A 22,206-nucleotide genomic window follows, 5' to 3' on the forward strand; every position below is an offset into this window, starting at 1 on the left:
GTAAAAGAGTGATGAAAAATTAAGGCAAAATTACAAAACTGCCCAATATTTTGAATATTGAATTTCGTTGTTAGGAAAATGTTACTATTCTCTGTATCCCTCTCAACGTTGTCGCGGGGTAATTTTGTCTCGCAAAATTTCTTTATTTTGTCAAATGTGTGGGAAAAAATTGATACCACATTTTTTATGGCAAAGTTACACAACCAAATTATGAACAAAATCAGTTGATAGCTAAAAAAATTTACCCAACTACTTTTTTATTCATTCACCTATCAAACATAGATATTAAATTTTCCACACCCTTTTCTTCGGGGAAAATATTCTTTTGCCACCTACCAAACATTCCCTAGTAAAAAAAATATCACATGGTCAAAGATAAATCAATGATGATAAAAATATTTTTAATCTAATATTTTTTTCTTTTATCATTATTGATTTATATTTATATGAATATTAAATAACTAAATGTGCTATAAAAAAAAAAAAAAAACAAATGATCAACTTCCAACCTCAACGCTCTTACTAAGGCTTTGAGTGTGGCTTAAAATTTAAACTTACTCGTGTTCGGATTAGCTAGGTAGTTAATGAACTTTGGAAACTAAATAAAAAAATTTAATGAGTCTCATAAACTCTTTTATATATGTAAAAATAAAATTATTTTTCTACGAGACGATAAATACGAATCCCATATTCATTTTTTCCTTCGCTGTCAATCCGGGCTTATGTTTTTCTGGTCGAATATATTACGGGTCGAATCCGTGATAATAATACATTGAAAATTTCTGGTTCAACCCTTATCCTTCTGATTGCCCTAACTGGCACGGAAGTTCCCGGTTTTCTGGAGCAAATAGTAAGAGGTGGAGAAAATGGTGTCGGGGTTAATCAACGCGAACCCTATCATATACGAAAAGAAAGAGCGTCGAGCTCGCACTGCTACATCTCTTCCCGATGACGACTACGCTGTCGAACCAATCGACCAACTGGAAGTTTTTGATATCCTTTTTCGAATTTCGAATTTCGTTTCGGTTTTTGTTATTTTTATTTGTTTTTCTCTCTTCCTGTTCAATAATTATCGATTAATTCCGTCAACTTACACAGAATATTGATCTTAATAACGATAATGTTGCCTTAACATTCTTAAATCATCTAAGAGATATCAAGGACCCTGAGCACCCGTACTCCTTGGAAGAGCTCAAGGTGATTACAGAGGAAGCAATTGAAGTCAATGATCAGAATAGTTATGTTAGGTACTCGTGATGTGATTTTTTATTTTAATTTAATTTTAATTATGTATTTTTTGAAACATTGGATTTCTAGAATTTTGCTTCATGCTTCATATGGATTATGGGATATTTAATTTCATTGTTTTATTGGATGATAATTGTGATTCGCTTTAGGGTTACGTTTACCCCAACGGTGGAACATTGCAGTATGGCGACAATTATAGGTCTATGCTTACGGGTCAAGCTCATGAGAAGCTTGCCTTCGAGATACAAGGTATTCTCGACTTTTATGATTTTTGTTCCGAGAAGTAACTTGATGTAATGATTGATACTTGGTGAGGCAAAACATATTGATGGATTGTTTTATTATGATAACGCATGATTGATAGAAGATGAATAACTTGTTTCACTTGTAAAACTGTTTAGAGATTAGAGAGAGAGAGAGAGAGGGATACTTATAATATAATTTTAAAAGTAATGAATTTATTTTTTGCAATGGTGATTTATGAAGTGACGCAAAAAATGTGTTAGTGAGTATGAATTGTAAATTTAATATTGTATAATGGCAATGCTCAACAATTATGAATCTCTTGTTCTTGCTTGAATGGTTTTCTGGCTTCTCACAAAATAATCAATATTAGATACATGGGATGCGTACTGTGGTAGAGGCAGCACACCTTTTTTCTTATAAGTATTATGCTGTTTCCTTTGATCTTTAGAATTTGCTAAGAGTGGCAAATAGTAATTGTAGGAGGAACTGAAATCCTCCTAAAACAGAAACAAGAACTACAAGGAGCTTAAAACCGAATTCCAGTCTCTTTGCTTATCAGATAAAGATAGATAACTAGTTAAATAACCAATGAGCTTAAACTGAAAGCCACAAGGCGTCTAAGAAAATAAGCTTATCCCACAAAATATGTGAAAAGGAAGAGAGCTCTAGCTAAAAATTTTGGAACCTAGGCCGGAAATACGAAAGTAATTCATAACTCATAATATTTGGTGTTTAGGCTTGGAATAGTCTGTCACAAAGCCAATCCTCTCTTGATATTAATGCTCTCTTGAGTTAGATTGATGCTACATAACGAGATTTACATAGGAACACATCATGCCAATGGTATGTATGTCTTTTACTTACATGATATCCTACATTTTATTACCATCTATCTGGCATCTCAACCATAATCCACTCTTTGTTTTTTGCTTTTCTATATCATTTTTATATTGTTAACTAATTATATCATAGTATATATTGTCAATCTCTGGTGTTTATACTTTATCAAGCATAATCTGTACCTTCCATGGTTCTTTTTTTTAAAAAAAAAATTAGAGAATAAATCTATAGTAATTACTAATTAAATCAAATATTCAACTGATCTTTGAACCCCTATGCTGTTTATGTTTTGATTATGTTTGTCTTTGATAGTATTTATTAAATTCTGGTCAGGTTGATATCAGAGTAGCACCTGGATCTCATGCAACTGAAGCTGCAGGTTTTTCTTCCTCATCTTTCTTTCTTTCTCCCTCTGTGTATGTGTTACTGCACCCATGTTTTTGGTGAGGTTTTTATTTCTGTGCACTGATGCATTCTGCACTACTTTAAATATTGATCTAAAAAAATCTTACTGCTTATGTGATTGCGATTTCTTTCTTGAAGTAATACATGCTGTTGATGTATCTGTAACAACACATCTGACATATATTTAGCTTCTTCTTTTTCTTTCTTTTTTTGGTGGGTGAAAGACATAGATTTAGTGCTTCATTTTATTTAATGATTATCTGACTTTCGTATATGATGCTCTGAAGGAATCTGTGAATTGCCACAAGTGGCTCTGACCTTGGTTGATTATTTGAATTCTCACTTACAAATCATTGATCATAACTGGACATTCACACTTCTTGTATTCATTTTTTTTGTGCGTGACAAATGTGTATGCAGTTAACAAACAGCTAAATGATAAAGAGCGTGTGGCTGCTGCACTGGAAAATCCAAATCTTGTGGATATGGTTGATGAATGTCTTGCTCCATCTTATTATTGAAGGAGCTTTATCTACTTCCAATGCAATGAAACTCTAGGGGCTTTTGTGCTTGTCCTCGAAGTTGGTAGCTTTATCTGTCTGTATGATATTTTCGGTTGCTGGCATATTGGTCATGCAACTCGTGCCTACTCCACGTATTTGTAGTTTAAATAGGAATACGCAATTGAAAAATGCGATAGTTGAGTGAGGTACCAAAGTTCTTTGATTGTTAGCTGTAGAAAAGGAAAATGAAATTATTTTTTATGTTTTGAAGTTGAAGCTTGTGTTTCATAGGTAAAACTATTTATATACCTTGTTTGATTGAACCTACCTTTGCACTATTAAGTGAATTTTTAAAAAGGTTACATGAAGAGAAGTTGCAAAAGGGCAAATCTCATATTAGCTACTACCACTGGTGATGGTAATGGTTGAATTCTTTACCCACAAAAACTGATAATAACCGTGATTGAAAATATCAGAAATCGACCAAGTACTGGTTAAAACCATAAAAGACATTGCCAACTTCATAAAATAAAATTATCTATCAAGTTAATATCAGGTAATTACTGATCCACAAATGTATAAACAAAATTTGAGGTTAAGGAATTCAACGAACGATGTTAAAAAAAGTGATTTTTGGTTGTGCGTATTCACTTTTTTAATTTAAATTTATTAGGGGGTGTATTGGATTAGGATTTTAAAAGACTTTTTTGAGATAAAAAATCCTACAGATCTTAAAAGACATTTTATAATTGGAGAGACTTTATAGACTTTTTTAGAAGACTTTTTTTAAATCAAGATTTCATAGGATTGGATTTTAAAGGATTTTAATAGAATTTATAAGATTTGAAAAGACAATATGGATTTATAAGATTTTAAAAAACTATATGAATTTTTAGCAAATATTCAAAATTACAAGAGTCAATAAAAACAAATCACAAAGAAATGCAATGATATTAATAAAAAAAAGTAAACTTGACAACGGGTTGAAAATTATCTCAAAAATTACTAAACAACAACTCTCCACATATCAATAAAATCTAATATAATTTTCTCAATGAGTTTGAGTTTGAGTTTGATTTGCGAAAACAATAATCATATATCAACGGTTAACTTCCAAGTTAAATATTAATTAATAAGTTTGATTTGTTAAAATAATAACCATTGATTGAAGGAAATCAACGATTAAAATATGGCTGTAAACAAAAATAGGTTGTAAGTATAATATTCTCACATAAAAAAATAACAAAGAAATGCAATGAAATTAATAAAAAAAAAGTAAAACCTAATATAATTTTCTCAATCAATAAACCATAATATAATTTTTAACAAACATTCAAAATTACTAAACAACAGCTTTTCACATATCTAATGGGTTGAAAATTATTTTCTTCATTTGGTATCAAAGTTATGCATATATGATTATAAGACCCAATTTTTTTTAATTATAAAAATAATTCTAAATTTGCATATAGAACCTAAAGTTCATGATAAAATTTCGTTTGAAATTTTTTGCAATTGATCTTGAAAACATTGGGGTTTTAGTTTTACGTGATGAGAGTTTTCTAACCATATATCATATGCATATTTTCATTGAATATTCTAAGAAAATTTTGAATATGAAATTTTGGGTTTAATTACATGAAAGTTTAGAAAATTTCTCAAAAAATTTTCAGTCGATACATTGAAAGTTGAAACCTTAAATTGCTTTGGGGCTTTTGAGAAACAAGTTTTTAGTTATCTATTGACACAAAAATTGTTTGAAATTGTTTCCTATAGAGAAGGAATTTCGTTCATAAATGTATTGTTACGAAATATATGATTCATATTATGAAAGTTTCAATCTTTCTTTAAATTGATATTGCTTCATTTATGTAAAACGAAAATTGGTTTGAGGGTTTTAGTTTTCCTGTTTTTTTTTCACTGTTTTATGTTTATTTTAATACAAAAATCACACGCTTTTGTGCCAAGAAAAATCGCGACCCATAGCTTGAAAAATCACTTTTTAAACTTCCAAAATTTCTCAAAAATAACTCAAAAATATGTTATTTTTGAGATAGATTATATTAAAATCTCGTTGGTTTGTTGTTTCTCGGTTGTTTTGTGATAAAAATCGCTCAAAAATATGCTCTCTTTTTTAGTTTTGATGAAACTCCCATGGCGGAACCCAATTTCGAGCAGTCAACCTGCCAAAGGAATAAGAAAACACTGCAACAGAAGAATCTCAAGAAATCCTAGGGGTTGGGGTGAGATTGTGAGAGAGACATCATATTTATATTTTTCACTAAAAAGTCTCACGAAATCCACACCAATAGAAAATCCATTAAAATCGTCGGATTTTTTGAATACCACGAGATTGTGATTCCATTGTTTAAAATTCTGATTGAATACCAACGGATTTTAAAATAATCCTTTAAAATTCTAATCGAATATCACGTGACTTTTTTTCAATCTATTAAAATTCTAATCAAAAACGGATTTTTTTGTCCAAAAACATTCTATTATAATCCTTTGAAATCTCAATCCAATACACCTCCTTAGATTATCGGAGACCTTTACCCACGGTAAGATGGTATATTTTTCAGTGTACGTAGTGTGATCGCATATTGAAATTACTAATATATAGTGAATATAAGAAATCTCCACTCAAGCAATAACTAGTTTTAACTACCTATTGCATAAGCTGCAAATTTTGCTTCCCTGTTCTTTTCTTTTTTTGAGTTTCTTCAAGTATCCCTCAGTCAATAGTTGAAGACTAATTCTTTCGAGACGTAGAAATCATCGAAATTGATTTTATCTCTACCAACAAAACAATTTTTTATACACACAATTATGGATCGAACTCCTGTCAACATATTTAAAGAATCCAGTCATCTACCAACTGTATCAGACTTTGTTGGTTCCTGTTTTTAACCCCTTCGCAAAAATTCCCAAAAGGCGGCATGGAAAATATATAAGGTCTGAAAGATTTAAAAGAAAAAGGTTGAAACAGAAGCTTCCTCCCTTTTTATTTTTAATTATTATTTTCAACTTTTTGGTATATAATATTTTTAATATTTTAAGTTAAATTTTAAAAAAGAAAATGACTATTGAAAGAAGGAACTCAACCTGATTAGATTTGGCCCATTAAAAAGCATATCAGCTCATTAGCAGAAAGATTTTCAGCCCAAAATCCAATAACATAAAATTATCCTGTATCTTGACCAAAAATCTCTACCCCAATGCATGTTAAGACTTAAGTATTGCTCAATTCCTGTCTCGGCTTTGGCGAGCCTATCGGCTTTTGCTGCTTGCTACATTACAAGAATTCGACGTTGATGAATGTCTTCCTCAGAGGCTGAAAGCTCTAATAAAAAGGATAATGATGCTTCTTTCCTAACCATTCTCAACACACTACATCACAGTGCAGAACATGTTTTAAAATGCTGTGAGGCATTAGAAATGTAGGAAACCAGAACAAACGTGAACAATCAAATCAGAACAAACATTTACTGCAAAGGAAGTGGTTATCAGAGCTGTGAGTAAGGCCGTTCACAGTTCAAGAACTTCATTGGATAAAACTGAGTTTGTTTATGCCATTTCTTACATGAGAAAGAACAATGCCTTTTGAAGGTATTTATGTCCATCTAAAAATAGAAAAGGTGAAATGTACCAAAAAAAAATAAAAAAAATAAAAAAAAAAGGTGAATTAAAGTGACAATATGAAAATAGGAATCTAGTAGCATTATCCAAACTTCAAATTTATTAGCATTTGAAATAGTTGTAATCTTATTTTTATTTTTTGTAAGGTAACAGAAATAATTGTAATTTTTCTTTTTTCTTTTTTTGTATACCAATGAAAGCAAAAACAGATTACAGGTCCAGGCTATCCCTCTATAATCCCTATTAACAGCTCCAAGACAAGCGTCTGGAGGAACATCAAAATAAACAGTCTCCTTTCCTAAAGAGGTAGCATAATTTGCAAGCCAATCCGCTACTCCATTCCCTTCCCTAAATGTGTGGACAAAGGTTACCTGCCATTCTTGGTCTCTCAGCAAAACAATCTTGTGGTATGGGTAACTAATGGACTGATGCAGACAATCCGATACAGTCTTGTCATAAATTTTGATAATATCAATTTCTGAAATCACGATAACTTTTGGCACGTCGGAACCCAGACTCCTATGCATGAATTTCATGATTTCACAGGGAGCGTAGTTTCATTTATTAACCAACATTAGCTACAAAGCCAAACCCTTAACACGAGGAAGATCTCGAATAAAAAATGATAACAATTAACGTCACTGATTTTTACTTTAGTCATCTTGCCCATCAACATAATTGGATAACAGATCCCCTCTGTTGATGACATAATTGAAATCCCTCAACATTCAACAACAGATTGACACAAAAAATAATTATATAGAAAATTTAACTCCCTCATCATCGGTTGAAGTTCCTTTAAAAACCACAAGCTTCCCCTTCTGTTCTAATAGTTTCAATGCACGATTCAAAATAGTTCGGTCTATCCCATGAAGCTCTGCAGTATATCAAAAAGAATGAGAGCCAGTTCCAGTCAAAACAATTGCAAAGTCCACCAGCATTTAAGAAATAACTAAAATGTAGTTATAATAAAAAGACCACTAAAAGGACAGTTGATAAATTTACAAATGTCTGATTATGCATGTGAAATAGGTCAAGGGCTATGGGCAAAGAGATGTGACAACACTCAAGGTGAAGTAAATGTAAGTCACTTCCCATTTCATAAAGAGGGGGCGGGGGTCAGACAAATTTACTAGCACCACACGATGTTTGTACTATGGATGCTGATCCAACAGATATGTCATGAAATTACACATACTAGACTAAGTCATGCTACTTAGAAACGCAATGGCTTTTGAATTCAATGCATCAAGGGGTTATCCCATAAGCTATTTGAACACAATGTATCTATCCTGATTTAGACGCCAGAAGTGACAAGGCAAGTCTATATTTACAAGTTTAAACATGGCATTCACCAATAAAATTATCGATTTTACTTTAAAATTTATTCTACTTTATTTTATTAGCCCTTCAATATATATATTAAGGAAAAGACATTTGTCCTTTTAAAAGATATAACTTTGTGTCATTTTAGATCATAACCGATGATTTCCATCAATCAACAAACTTATTAATTAATTAATAATTTACAATAAATTATAACCGTTGATTGATGGAAATCAACGGTTAGGATCTAAAATGACACAAAGTTGTATCCTTTAAAAGGATAAACGCTTTTCCCATATACTAAATTTAATATGCAAAGCCAAAACCTTTATAGCTCCCACTCCACTTAAAAGTTGGGGGAAAAATAAAAACCCCACCAAGTTTGATCCCGCCTCCCCTCTTGCTCTTACAAAAGGAGGAGAAAATAGTTGTTTTGAAGTAATCACAAAGAACCACTTCTTATTTTTTAATAACTTTTATTTTTAAAAATAATTTCTTTATGAATTACAATTCATAATCCAATTTCATTCATATTTAAAATACAAAATAAATCATTATACCACCACAAATAAAACCTTTTTTAATATATGCACACCATGGGTGCCACTGCTAACGGCATATAACATTAATGGATGAAGGTCATACCGACAGCTTTGCTACATTCTGTGTGGTTCACTTCCGACCCAGGGCAAGACACATATCATTTACTGACACACTTAAATGGGTAGTATGTAATATAAAAACCATATACTACAACAAAGACAGCTAACCATTATAGGTCAGCAATAACAGGCAAGCTAGAATAAAAAGTACTACATAATTACAATGTGAATTAGAAATTAGTAGTATATCAAAATGAGGAGCAATAAGAGTGAGTTTAAGACCTATTAACATTCTCCCCAACCTTTCTAATCTTAAAAAGGCAAAGGTTCAATCATCTTCAGTTGAATTTGAGTATAGGTAAAGAAATATATCTATTCAAATTTCCATCTACCCCCCAACCACCAGAAAGAAGGGCCGGCTTGGCTCAGCGGTAAGCTTGCTTGCCGTGGTGTGTCAGGTCGCGGGTTCGAATCAGCCTCTCTGCAAAAAGCAGGGGAAAGACTGCCTAGAGTATTCCCTTCCCCAGACACTCACGAAGTGGGTATTTGAACTGGGTCGGCCCCCAACCACCAGAAACCACATAAATAATCCCATTCAAAAGATAGGATTCAACCAAATTAAACCACTCCCCATTAAACCCCGACTAATGAGAGTGGGGTGAAGACAATACTTGTACGCAACCTTATCCTTTCATAACTACAAAGAAGCTATTTCCCGGGTTCGAACCCAATGATTTTTCAGTCACAAAGGAATAGTTTTACCACTGCTCCAAGCTTGCCCTCTAAGACTCAACTATCTTACTTGGAAACAAATTGAAAAGCAATAATATTTTTAAAAAGACCCACCAAAAGTATCACCATCAAGTCCTCTAAAAATATCGTCTCATGCATCACAAAAATGATCAGACAACTAAAATGAACCAGCAAATAATTGCCAAACTTGTCCTATCCCAAATTATAGCATACTAAATAGGACCTATAAGCATTAACAGATTACCTGTTCCTTGAGATTCAGTCCCTGAGCGTATTTCTTCAATTGTCACAACACTGTCTTCCAGCCCATTATCTTTTGCCTGATAAAAAATAAAGCAAATTCAAACGCAAGGCAATAAATAAATGCTTGCATGCAGTGGCTATCAAACTATCAATCTAAACTTACAAACTGCAATAAAATGTCAGCCCAATCTTGAATCCGATGCCATAGAATAAGACATTTCCTGTGTCCTTTATCCATCCATTCTGCTCGTCCTGTTGAATCAGAATAACACTTGAGGTATTTTTCTCTGAGCCAATTACAAGAATTAAAACCCCACAGCCACGACGCATACCTTCAGAAACTAAGGCTGAAAGGAACGCTTCTCTGGCTTCATGAGTAAGGGACCCTGCACTATCAGGAAACTGAAAACAATCATACGACATAAGGGTGGAAATAAATAAGAAAATTAAAGGAGCATTATGGGACTTGTCAAATCAATATCATTCATCGGAATTGGCAAGAAAGCAGGAATTTTGAGCTTACTTTCAATTACAGGATTTGAAAATAAAGGAAATTCTTCTTCTAGCCCAATTACAAATATCTTCTGCGTTCTACAGTAATCTAAAATAAGCTCTTTCCATAGTTGTATCTGCTTCTCTCTAGTGTCTCTCACCGGCTGCAAACTGAAAGGTATAAGCCAAGATTACAGGCCTAATCAACCACAAGTAATGACTGTCTCACTGTCAAGAATCTTAATAATAAGCACTACGCAATGAATTTTGCAAATAAAAAAGGGAAAAAAAATTGAATCACCCAACAATATCACAAGCAAGCTGATAAACTATCCAGCACAAGCAGCATACAGGTCCCAGCAACTAGAAAACAATTAATTTTTCTCCAAATTTTGGCACAGGAAATTTGGATCATATTTGAATATGCACAAAATGGGAGTCATTAGAACTCAAATTAACCAAAAAAAATTTGCAAAAAAATGGCTATTTGCCTGTTCATCGTTTTTGATACATCGAAGAAAAATAAGCTATTTTTTTTAGTAAATTAGAAAACTAATAAATTAATTAGGAATAAAAAATTCAGCGACGATTGATACCAAAGCACCCAAAATTGAAAAGAAAAATAAAATAAAATAAAACTAAAAATTGCAACGCATAGATAGGCAAAAGATGAAGGGTAAAAAGGGGATTTACGTGAAGTAAGGAGGGTAATTGAAGAAATGAGGTAGCTTGAACTCTCCCAATTTCTGCATATTTCAAGTTCTTCAATGCTATGCACAAAGATTAACGGTCTTCTCAGAAGCTTAAATAGTTTTCTGCAAATCACTTGCAGGCACGTAATGAAATATCGTACTGTGTCACGCGATACTTACGGGTATCTATCGTTTTCGCGAGTTATCGAGAGTAAAATTGTGGAGGGATTGAAAGAAATTACGGGAAACTACAACTCATCGAACCCTAGCACGACGACGTTGGAGGAAGAAGACCACAGATGAAGAAGCAAATTGTTGCATACCAAACGACAGCGTTTTGTACTAGTGCGCACACTTTCTTCTTTCTTTTTTAATATTTTGATAATTATATTGATTTAGTCCTTCAAATTTCATATGCATTAGTTGATCATGAGATTTGGTTACGCTAAAGATATTTTTATACAAATTTACTTGGGTTTTATAAGAGTTATGTTGTAGGAAAAGTGATTGTGTAATGTTATAGAGATTCGTTTTGCGTGCCTTAACTTTTTATTTATTTTTTTGTTTTAAAAAGTGTGAGTCCCACAAAATGTTGTGAGGGTAGAAAAATTTGTTATGTTATGTTAAAGGATAAAACGAAAAGGGTTTTTACTTATACTTTAAAAACCATAGGCTTTTTTTATTGTTTCTTGTATTTCTCTTAATGTAATTTTTTTTCAACCCTTCAAAATATCAGCTTGAGAAAATCAAAATTAAATTTTCTCAATAACTCATTTATTTTGTAGACTGAGACTTCGAAAACTCTGTTTTTATATAATTTATATGTACATTATAAACATGGTGATTTGTAGAAACACATGAAAAAATTACATTAACTTTTAATTTTTGTTTTACGTCGCTCAATTATACACACTTATTGTTGGGCTATTTGATCATTTTGCCCCTCATTAATAAATTAATAATCATTTTGCCCCTGATTCAAAACTATCCACCAATCTACTCTTTTTTAATCGATTAAATGGTTGTTGGGAGATTTAATCAACTAAATCTCCTTACTTAATCGATTAAAAAATCATACTGACTTGTTTCCCTTTGTTACCTGTTGGGAGATTTAATCGATTAAATAGGGAGATTTAGTCGATTAAATCTCCCAACAACCATTTTTTTCTGTTTTGACCATTTGATCGATTAAAAATGCAAGGTAGTCGATTAAAGAGGGGCATATTGGTAGATAGTTTCGAATCAGAGGCAAAATGGTTATTAATTAATTAATGAGGGGCAAAAGGGTGAAAAAGTCCACTTATTTAAGATAAGTGTATGCTAATGTACACATACAGTATTTCAATTAGTTTTTTAATTAAACCTGCATTGATATAACAAATAATCAACTGACAACTATTTTTTTTTTTTTTTGATAACAAGACAACTATTAATTTATACGTATATTGTATTTCATATGAAGATTTTATCAGGTGCAGCAAGATAATTCTTTTTAAACTTATGCTAACTTTTTTTTGTCTTATAAATGATTTCCATAGTCTTCGAATTTGAGACTAATCTAATCCGGAGTTCTAAGGAAAATGGTTTTTATTAAGTGCAATAAGATAAATTCTTTTTTGAATAAACACCATTTTGGGTCTTTAACAAAAAACATGATCCCCGCTTTAGTCCTTTATAAAAAAAATTAGTTAATTGGTCCCTATGAAATTCAAAGTGGACCCATTTTAGTCCTTTTGAGGGGGACTAATATGGATCTTTTTTGAATTTGTAAGGGATCACGATTTCAACTAAATGAGTTCACTTTGAACTTGTTAGGGACCTCGAGACTAATTTTTTTTTGTAAGGGACCGTGTTTTTTTATTAAGAACCAAAAACGATATTTACTCTCTTTTTTTAAAAAAAAAAAAAAACCGAAAATAGCACAATCAGAAATATGCTCTTCAATTTGTTTCTAGAAACCAGGAACTTCTGTGACAGTTTGTGTTCTATAGCCAAAAGAAAATAAAAGTTGTATCATTAAATTTATCTATTCAATGACCAATATCTTCTTTTGCTTATTCTTGGTGCCGCCATTACCATAACAGGTGAATGGGATACGCTAGATAACTTAACCAAAACCTTTTTCGTGACAACTTATATTCACCCCCTTTTAAGTTGCTTGTGTGCTATGGATAATGTTCTGGATGGCCCATACCAGAGATCCAGTGATGCAGGCCCAAACCTCATCATCATACTCACGTCAGCCCTGTTTAACCGTCACCACCAACTGTTTCTTTTATGTCCCCTAGGCGACAACACCCCCAAGGTGAGACACCAAAATACCTCACATTGGAATACCCACATGCTGAAGGATCACCTAGACTCCTTAAACAGGAACTTCCCTTCCACAACACCTCCATAGCAAGGGCTGCACCGCTGTCACCGTAGCAGTGTTAGCCACCCCTAGCACCCTCCAAGGAAAGTTGACCCAGCTCACCTACCCACACAAGGTGGGCATCTTCCCCTCCTACAAATACTCCTCCACCACCAGGCAATAAGGGAGCGTTTGGTATGGGAGAAATATTTTTTGACCGAGAAGAAAAATTGCATGAGAATATGATGAGAAGTTTTTGTTACCGGGTAAGTAACGAAAAGGTTTAGTTGATTGTAAAAAAATGATGGGAATATTTACTGAAATTACGAAAATATCCATGAATTTAAATATTGTTGAAATTCGTATTTTTTTTATACATTCATCGTCATTCTCTCTCTATCGAAGACTGTTTGGACTAACAAGCATCTGTAGATTTTTTTGTAACAAGTAGAAATTCTGACCGTGTGAAGCAGGGCATTTTCGTCATATTATGGTGTCAAGGATTTGCCACCAACAGGAAAAAAAGGTAACCACCCCTACAATGGCAAAAATTTTCAACCCATTTGTGTACAAAGTGAAAAGACAATCAGCTTTTTTTCCCAGCCACTTTTTCCTAATCCTCCTACCAAACATGGCCATATTATTTTTCCTATTCTATTTTCGTGGCCAATTATTTTTTGCCCCCTACCAAACAGCCCCTAAGGGATAATATGTATCGTTATTCTGCTAGTCTCTGTAAGCCCTCGTAACATCACACACACACACACCCCTCCAACTTATAAGCTAGATTCATACTTGGGACGTTACTACCTAACTTGGTCTCTACCTATGCTAATAGTATTAGCCATACAGTGATCTTTATCTCCTCAAAAGGAACATTAATGGCTTGTAGAACCCAACGGTACAGATAACAATATCATTGATAAAAGAGGATGCTTAAGAGTACCATAATGTCCAATCTTATGTCAATTGAATTTCTATTTACTACAATAACAAATGTGTGAGGGAAATGTCAATGATACAGATAAAAAAACAACTACTCAGTTCTAAAAGAAATCCTTAAGGCATAAATATAATAAAATTCACCAATAATCATTACATGAGCAAGTTCCATCTTTAAAATGGTGGAAGCGGTTACGGTCTCTTACAGTAATTTCTCGTTCATAGATCATGGAAATATATTTACTATATGTATGACAGTCACTACACATCCTAAGATTTCTTGATATTCTTATGGGAGATCCCTCTGATGTATGTATTAGTGCAAAAGCAATTGCCAACTTCTGACTATGACATTTCAATCTCTGCCTCTTTTCTTCTTCATCTACATCAAGCAACACCTGTGATGTATCTGGTACATAGCCTTCGAATTTCAACTGCCATTCCATTTGGTGAATCATATCGTAGATGCTATCCCATTGGGGTTGTGACTTGTCCTGTGAAACAAACTTGTAAACCTTCCTCTTTGCTTCAACCAAACTGAACCCTGGCGTTTGTACTAAGCGTTTATCAGCCATTTCTCTTCTGATCCTGGCCACATTATTCCACTTTTGAGCCTGTGCATACATATTTGCTAGCACCAAATAGTCCCCGGGGTTGTTAGAATTCAACATGAAAAGATTTTCAGCTGCAATTTCACCGATTTCTAAGTTATGGTGAACCTTACAGGCACTAAGAAGACTTCTCCAAACCACATCATTAGGTTTAATTGGCATACTCTTCATGAGGTTGTAAGCTTCCCTAAGCATCCCAGCTTTCCCCATGAGGTCCACCATGCAACCATAGTGCTGAACTGTTGGTTTAATCTTATGCTCAAATTGCATGCGGTTAAAACACTGTAGACCCTCGTCGACAAGACCAGCATTACTGCAAGCACTTAACACACCCACATAGACAACATCATCTGGTTCCAAACCTTCTTCCAGCATTTCTGAGAAAACTCTTAGAGCTTCCCCACCACGTCCATGAATGGCAAGCCCTGAGATCATTACAGTGTAAGAATATCTATTCTTCTCAGCCATATTTTGGAATACACAAAGCCCTTTCTCAAGGCACCCACATTTGACGTACATGTCAATTAATGAGGTTTTCACAACAACATTGAGTTCACTAATGTTCCTCAACAAGATCCCATGTATGCACCTTCCAAGATTAGGAGACCCCAAATGTGTGCAAGCAGAGAGCACACTAACTAGGGTGCTCTCTTCAGCCCTACAGCGTCCTTCACTGCTCATGTCCCCAAGAAGCATCAAGCACTCATGCCACATTTCCGCATTAGCATGAGCACCAATAACAGAACTCCATGAAGCTACACTCTTCTCATCCATTTGCTCAAACACATTATAAGCATGCTTTATTTCCCCACATCTGCCATACATGCTGATCAAGCTATTTTGCACAAACATATCACCTTCAAGACCTGCCTTAAAAACATGCCCATGAATTTGCATTCCTTCCTTGAGAGCACCTAATAGAGAACAAGCCTTGAGAAGAAAGGGGTAGGTGAAGTTGTCAGGTTCAATTCCACTTTCAAGCATCTCAATATAAAGCAGTAAAGCTTCTTCTAGATACATATTATTGACATTCCCTCTGATCATGGTGTTATATTCAAAGCTACCCGGTTCCTCAATTTGCTGGAAGATTGAGCAAGCATACTCCATGCTACCCCATTTTGTTAGAGCACAAGTGGCAACAAGATTGCTCCCACAGAAAGAATCCCAGAAAAGGCCCAATTTTAGAATTTGGGCATGAACTTGCTTAAAATCTTCCATGCTCTTGCAACTCTTGAGCAGAGACAACCATCCCTGCTCATTGAACCTTGTATTCAATTCAGAGCTTTGGGGTGGAATATTTGGTAGTGACAAAAGATGGTTTTGGCTAAGGACAGATGTCCCAGTCATCCTTTCATACACACCATGTTAAACCAGCAAGCTAAGCTAAACATAAAACACCATGCAACCCGTTACTTAGTCCAGAAAGTGATGAAACATTTAAATATAAGTAAGAATCTGCTAAAAATCCGAAGATAGAAACTGAGAAGAGACAGTTATGCACCAGAAAAATGTGAACTCTATGATCCATGATTGCAAGTAAAATTGATCATATGGCAGCAGAGTATTTAAAAGTGTGAAGCTTGGTGTGTAGTGATCCCAGTTTGTGAAATGGCACTGGGAAGAACTGTGAGAAGCATTGATGTGATTTTGGTTGCTGAGGACAGAGAATTCTATAATTTTTTAGAGGGTTTTTTTGAGGAAAAAAAAAGTGTTAATTTTTAGAATGGAGTTAGTATGAGAGGATTTGAGAATGCCATCCATGAAATTTCAGAGAGCATTTCCAACCACACAAAAACAGTGTTACATCATGGGACAAGGGATTTCTGGATAGGATAATGTTTTGGGAAAGTGTTGGCCCCACCAGATAGTCGTAAGTTAGAAGACCTCTCATATTTCGCCATGTGTATGTTTGGATTGTAAATTTGTAATTACTTCTGAACCCTACAAAATCACAAATTTATTTTCATAATTAGTCAGGATGTAGTGATTTATTCTTGTTCAATAATTATTAATACCTCTCATTTTTTTTATTAGTGAAGCCAACATAATATTTAACTTAATGATAAAAAGAATTCTAAAAATAAGTATGTCAAAAAATGCGTTCGTGGTATTTTTGATAATTTTATGCAGGTTCCCTTAGTTAGTTAACTCTAACTTCATGAACTTAGTATAAGGATATGTTATTAATAAAGTTTCTTTAAAGTAAAATTACTCCTAAAGTGAAGTATGGATTTATTCCTTCTTAATTTAATTCAGATGTACCGTATTTTTAATTCACTAGATTTGAAGGAATAAATGAGCTCTTACTTGTATATTTTTAGAAACAAACTCATCTTATAATTTTAAATTTGTAACACATTAATCAAATAGATTATTCTTGTCGTCAACTTTAGTCACAACCTTATCAGAAAAAAAATAAAATTTGTGAACTATTAGAAAAAACTTTAACCACGATATTATTTTTAGAGTTCTGTTCATGTGTATCCTCATAACATAGGTTAAAAATATTTTTATTTAATTATTTTCATTACACAAAAGTGTTAATTTTATTGAAAAAAATTAAGGTATTAAATATTCATACTTTTTTTAATGTTTACTACTTAAACTAACCTTTAAGACAACTTAATTAATAAAACTTAGAACATGTAAGGAGAATTTGCGAATTTAAACGATATAATATATTCCGCCTTCCTTTTCTCATATCTTCCCAGCCTTCAAATTAGGGGGTTCGCGGTCTGGATTGGATCGGTTTTGGAAGCAAAAATCATCCGATCCAATTCTTTCGGTTTGATCATATGTTTGGATTTTTTTTCAAATCTGATCCAATCCAAATTTTTTCGGTTTGGATTGGTTCGATTTTCGGTTTTTTGAAAATCCTAAAATTTATTTCATGATTATTGGACAAATAACATCTTTTATATATATTGGCTTTGTAAATTATTATTTTTTTGAAATACAAAAGCATTAGTAAACTATAATATAGTTTTTTTTGGCAATAAGATATGAAGCTCTACAAAGATAAACTTTTGTTGATGAGATGTGACTAGATTTTTTCATGGGTTTAAAAATTTTTGGGCTATAATTGGAGAAAGATCCAAGTAGATAGAAGAGAATTAATATATTTGATCGGTTTGGATTGGATCGATTTTCATCAACCGATCCAATCCAATTAAAATTTGCAATTTTTTTTTTGTTTTCGGTTTTCGATTTTCGATTTATTCGATTATCGGTTTTTCGGTTCGGTCACCGCAGTTTGAATCGGTTTGGATCGGTTGATGAACACCCCTACTTCAAATATCCCTCTCTCCCTTCACCGGGAGCTTCTTGAAGATTTAACTAAAAACCCACCTTAATTAAGATTTGCCCCTTAAAAAATTATTTATTTAACCTGAATCATAAAGATTTCCATAAGGTTTACATGAATAAAGATAAGAAGTACGAACGAACTAGGAGTAAAGCCTATAAGAATGGGTCATTTTTGTTTCCTATAAGTAAATCCAAAACCCTGTTTGTTCTCTACAGGAGGCCCAATAGGTGCAAAGCAAAATAACAAAAACCAAAAACGGAGGAAAATGGTTAGTGATTCAGCTCACCAACCAAACAACTAGCATTCTACCAAAACCATTACCGCGTTAAGAAACTAGCAAGTAGCAACTGCTTCCTCTGATTTAATAAATAGTTTGTCATTACAATTTACAAAGGCAGTTAAATTTTATGCGTTTTTTATTTTAATTAAATAGAGGGATAGGCATGGTAACGAATCTAGTTTGCCTTTAATAAGCTTGACATGCTTTTTAAATATCAGACTTTGACTTAGTTTTTTATAAATATGATTTATTCTCAAAATCTGTTTGAGGTCATATCCTTTAAATAGACCGACATGCCTACTTCTAAATAGCTCAATAAATTAAAATGTTGTAGTTATATGGTATCCAATTATTTGGATATACTAAATTGTTACTTGAACGATTTCAAAGACGCATACTGAATCAATCTAATGCATTCAAGAGAATTGATTCCTCTAACTCCGATCTACAATTTTAAAAGTTGTCAAAAGTGGTTAAGTGAACTAAACAAATATTCGTACGGTCCTACTCCCATGTGGGATGAAATGTCTCCAACTTGACGAGGAATTTATTGATTCTGGTGAAAAGTTGTGTTTTTTTTTTTTTTCTCATTTAAAATTTAGTGCGTAAGCTTTTATTAAACAATGAGGCATTGTTAAAGTCGCAAAATCGAATATATTCAATAAAAAGTTTTTGATTCGATTATTAACATTAGACTTTATTCATAAAGTTTTTCATTCAAAACTTAAATATGCCTTGACTTTTTCATGGTATAAAATAAATTGTCTCGCTATGTTTGGAACTCATCCAGTTGAAGAAGAACAGACAAGGAATTCCCAGGCCCTTCCATGGACGCGAGTTCATGGGACAGATCAAGTTAGTTATCATATTATCCTTGAGTAACTTTTATCATTGAGCAAAGGCCTTCCAAAGCAACTTCACATCTTCAAAACTTTTTATGACATTTTCTTACAGGGCTATTAAATGAACATAATTTTGCACCCCTGTTTGATGCTAACCATGCGTTACATGATCATTGCTTGAAGATTAAGTGGAAGCACGGGCATAGTGTGGAGATGCGAAATTTCTAATGTACTACATTTGACAAATAAAAACATAAGGTCTGTAATGACATGTTTCCTAAGAAGGGAGAAAAAATATATATATCTATATATTTTCGAGAATACATAATTTATAATTTTATTTTAAGCAAAAGTTGTATCTACTATTTAGTGCGATAGTACCAAAAATATTTTGGTGAAAATGAGGTTTTACCCTTTCTTCCAGGTTCCTCAACTTTTGGGTATTTATTATTGGGATAATCGTTTGTCATGTAACATGACACCATTTGTGTCATGTTATAGACACAATAATAATGTGGGCTCCATTGTATAGTAAAAACGCAAAAAAAATTGAATTGAGTCCCACGCTATATTGAGTGTGTAAGAAAGCGAAGATTCTTCATGTTACATGACACTTGTATTTCCTTTCATTATTTCTCTAATTAATGTTGGAGTTTAAGGTTTAGTTTGAACTTTTACTATGTTGTTTCATCCAACAAAAAATATAATTATAGAGTTTATCTCTTATGTTTATTCATTATTAAGTGTGCATACAATATAATTTATTGCAAAAACACGTATTTGAAAAATACTAGAGGTTCGTATCATGTGAAGACTTCACCCGTAGGTAAAATTGTTCAACTTGACACGTTTAATTGTAGGTACATAATACATAAATTGATACTCAAAATTTGAACAATTAATGTTTAAAAAAAAAAACTTGAAAATTGTAAGAAAACCTAAATGAAATGTATAGGTTAACCATAACCAACAACGAATCATGTCAAAATTACTAAAATTTTAACTCTTTTATTTTTGGACAAAAAAAAAATTCACAAGTTTACACATCAATTGCGTTGATTAACCAGCGACATAATTATTTTTCAAATCTAGACATAATCCGTATGAGTTCACGGATTGATATGACCCATATGTTTTAATATATTATATCACGGATTAATTTGCGTGACACATTTTACCACCCTAACAAATACAAAGCCATGTTATTATTGGAAATATTTTTAGTACATGGTAAATATAATCGATCAATAAGAATGCACCACATCAGCTGAAATATTTTATAAAAAGAGAAAAAGAATATTAATATTTTATCTATGTATTTTTAGAAACATGTAGTGTGTGAGAATACCAAAAAGAGCCAACTCGTTTTAAAGAGATAATTAGGGTTGGGTAACTCAAAAAAAAAAAAAAAAAAAAGTGTAAATACTAACGTCGCATTCAATGATCAATATAAGTGATATTAAAAATGCTCTCGATGTTGTCACAAGAATATCCAAAATAGATATGGTCAATGTAATTTTTTATTATTTGAAAATACGAGTACAATTTATCATTTTGTCAAATACTGTTGATGTTCCAATTAAGCAAAGCATTATTATACTGATTGTGAATTATATTTATGGGTTATGTTTATATCATTTTACATGAGATAAACAATTCTTTTACACACACAAAAAGAGATTGGGTCTCACCACTTTTTTTTCTCTCTTCTCTTATCTGTGGGTCTCACTTATACTTTTACTTTTATAACATAAGATAATTTTTTTCTACAACATAAGAAAAATATATCTTATATTTATAGCTATACCCGAAGTGTATTATAATATTAGCGGCTGCCCGAAGTGTATTAATTATACTATTAGCGGCTGCATGGTACAAGGATTTTCTTAAAAATCTTGAAAAACTAAAGTGGGGCAAATTTGTTTTTAATGTTTGGCACGACAAAACTGAAAATAATATTAGAAAAAAAAATCTCATTATTTCATTTTACACATGATATTCTCAAATGAAAATATCATTTGATATATGATATATTTTTTTCTCATAACATTAGTAAAATTAACTTAATATTTTCAGAAAAATTTTGAACTTACCAATTATTTTTTCATAATAAACAAAATTTCTCACTATATTCTCAAAAATCTTTTTTTTTAATAAAAAAATATCTTCTCCACTAAAAGCTCTCTTTTTTAAGCTTGAAAATTTGATCTTGAATATACTATTAATTTAATGGGAAGGTTTTTCTTAGGAGAATTATCACCACATGGTCTCTAAAAATTTAAAATACATATAAAAATTCTCACTAGTTAATTAAATCATTAAAATTGACATGCGTATTTTATTAATTTTCTGATTAATTGGTATGATATTTTAAACAATTGTATTTTTTATTTACCAAAAAAAAAAGAAACAATTGTATTTTTTGAAAAAGATATTATTATATATATTTTTTTTGTATGTAATATTATTATATTTTTTTGTTACAAAAATAAGATACTTTTATTTTTGAGATAAGATTTTTCAGTTCAAGGTTTCGTGGCGAATATGCTTTTAATTGTCAACGCGTTGGAAGTATGAATCTCTGACGATTAGTGATAAATGAAGTCGAAGAAGCAATTTTACTCCCCATTTTAAAGCGCCAGCGCGTCCATTGCAGATCTCTACTTCAACAACAACAACCAATTTTTTTTATTTTAAAAATCTCTATGGTTTATTTCTTCCTATAAATATTTAATAGAAAAAATTATTCTTATGTTACATGTGATAAATTTTTCTTTTACACATCCTTTGATAACTGTGCCACCTTTTTTTTTTCAGGTGATGGAGCCCACAAATTTATCTCTATAACATGAGATAACTTATCTCCTTTAACATGAGATTAA

General features: G+C 32.3%; 3 protein-coding genes across 10 annotated transcripts; 1 reads left to right on the plus strand and 2 right to left on the minus strand.

The window, feature by feature from the left end:
• Positions 1-725: 725 nt before the first annotated feature.
• Positions 726-3,566, plus strand: LOC133289188 (protein AE7-like). 6 transcript variants are annotated; one of them, XM_061487066.1, is made up of 5 exons: positions 726-1,060; positions 1,152-1,247; positions 1,398-1,497; positions 2,668-2,713; positions 3,160-3,566. In XM_061487066.1, the coding sequence occupies exons 1-5, from the start codon at positions 867-869 to the stop codon at positions 3,258-3,260; spliced, it is 537 nt and encodes a 178-aa protein (XP_061343050.1). In that variant the 5' UTR covers positions 726-866; the 3' UTR covers positions 3,261-3,566. The 6 variants fall into 6 exon arrangements, with proteins under 6 accessions (XP_061343050.1, XP_061343052.1, XP_061343054.1 ...); XM_061487068.1 differs by having other exon boundaries at positions 726-1,025; positions 1,162-1,247; XM_061487070.1 differs by having other exon boundaries at positions 726-997; positions 1,146-1,247.
• Positions 3,567-7,090: 3,524 nt separating this feature from the next.
• LOC133289204 (vacuolar protein sorting-associated protein 25) lies at positions 7,091-11,280 on the minus strand. Of its 3 annotated transcripts, none has more exons than XM_061487094.1 (7): positions 11,170-11,220; positions 10,991-11,067; positions 10,329-10,468; positions 10,138-10,191; positions 9,969-10,057; positions 9,807-9,882; positions 7,091-7,758 (listed from the first exon to the last, which is right to left on the minus strand). In XM_061487094.1, the coding sequence occupies exons 2-7, from the start codon at positions 11,047-11,049 to the stop codon at positions 7,637-7,639; spliced, it is 540 nt and encodes a 179-aa protein (XP_061343078.1). In that variant the 5' UTR covers positions 11,050-11,067; positions 11,170-11,220; the 3' UTR covers positions 7,091-7,636. The 3 variants fall into 3 exon arrangements, with proteins under 3 accessions (XP_061343078.1, XP_061343077.1, XP_061343076.1); XM_061487093.1 differs by having other exon boundaries at positions 10,991-11,088; positions 11,170-11,204; XM_061487092.1 differs by having other exon boundaries at positions 10,991-11,280.
• Positions 11,281-14,335: 3,055 nt separating this feature from the next.
• LOC133289191 (pentatricopeptide repeat-containing protein At1g31920) lies at positions 14,336-16,606 on the minus strand. The gene is made up of 2 exons (XM_061487073.1): positions 16,397-16,606; positions 14,336-16,278 (listed from the first exon to the last, which is right to left on the minus strand). Exon 2 carries the CDS (start codon positions 16,240-16,242, stop codon positions 14,425-14,427), a length of 1,818 nt encoding a protein of 605 aa, XP_061343057.1. The 5' UTR covers positions 16,243-16,278; positions 16,397-16,606; the 3' UTR covers positions 14,336-14,424.
• Between the last annotated feature and the right edge of the window lie 5,600 nt (positions 16,607-22,206).

The sequence above is a fragment of the Gastrolobium bilobum genome, unplaced genomic scaffold (assembly GCF_033153095.1).
Source record: "Gastrolobium bilobum isolate Gb01-03AN ecotype WA unplaced genomic scaffold, APGP_CSIRO_Gbil_v1 utg10696, whole genome shotgun sequence".
In the NCBI taxonomy this organism is placed as follows: domain Eukaryota; kingdom Viridiplantae; phylum Streptophyta; class Magnoliopsida; order Fabales; family Fabaceae; genus Gastrolobium; species Gastrolobium bilobum.

What these genes read in the sequence shown, in the direction of transcription:
- LOC133289191 (XM_061487073.1), bottom strand. Translation starts at nt 16,242, where the DNA reads ATGACTGGGACATCTGTCCTTAGCCAAAACCATCTTTTGTCACTACCA.
- LOC133289204 (XM_061487092.1), bottom strand. Translation starts at nt 11,049, where the DNA reads ATGCAGAAATTGGGAGAGTTCAAGCTACCTCATTTCTTCAATTACCCT. An exon ending in TTCAGCCTTAGTTTCTGAAG is followed by an intron (nt 10,058 to 10,137) that starts GTATGCGTCGTG and finishes CTGATTCAACAG; the next exon opens with GACGAGCAGAATGGATGGAT. An exon ending in CTGACATTTTATTGCAGTTT is followed by an intron (nt 9,883 to 9,968) that starts GTAAGTTTAGAT and finishes ATTTTTTATCAG; the next exon opens with GCAAAAGATAATGGGCTGGA.
- LOC133289188 (XM_061487066.1), top strand. Translation starts at nt 867, where the DNA reads ATGGTGTCGGGGTTAATCAACGCGAACCCTATCATATACGAAAAGAAA. An exon ending in GCTTGCCTTCGAGATACAAG is followed by an intron (nt 1,498 to 2,667) that starts GTATTCTCGACT and finishes AATTCTGGTCAG; the next exon opens with GTTGATATCAGAGTAGCACC. An exon ending in TCATGCAACTGAAGCTGCAG is followed by an intron (nt 2,714 to 3,159) that starts GTTTTTCTTCCT and finishes ATGTGTATGCAG; the next exon opens with TTAACAAACAGCTAAATGAT.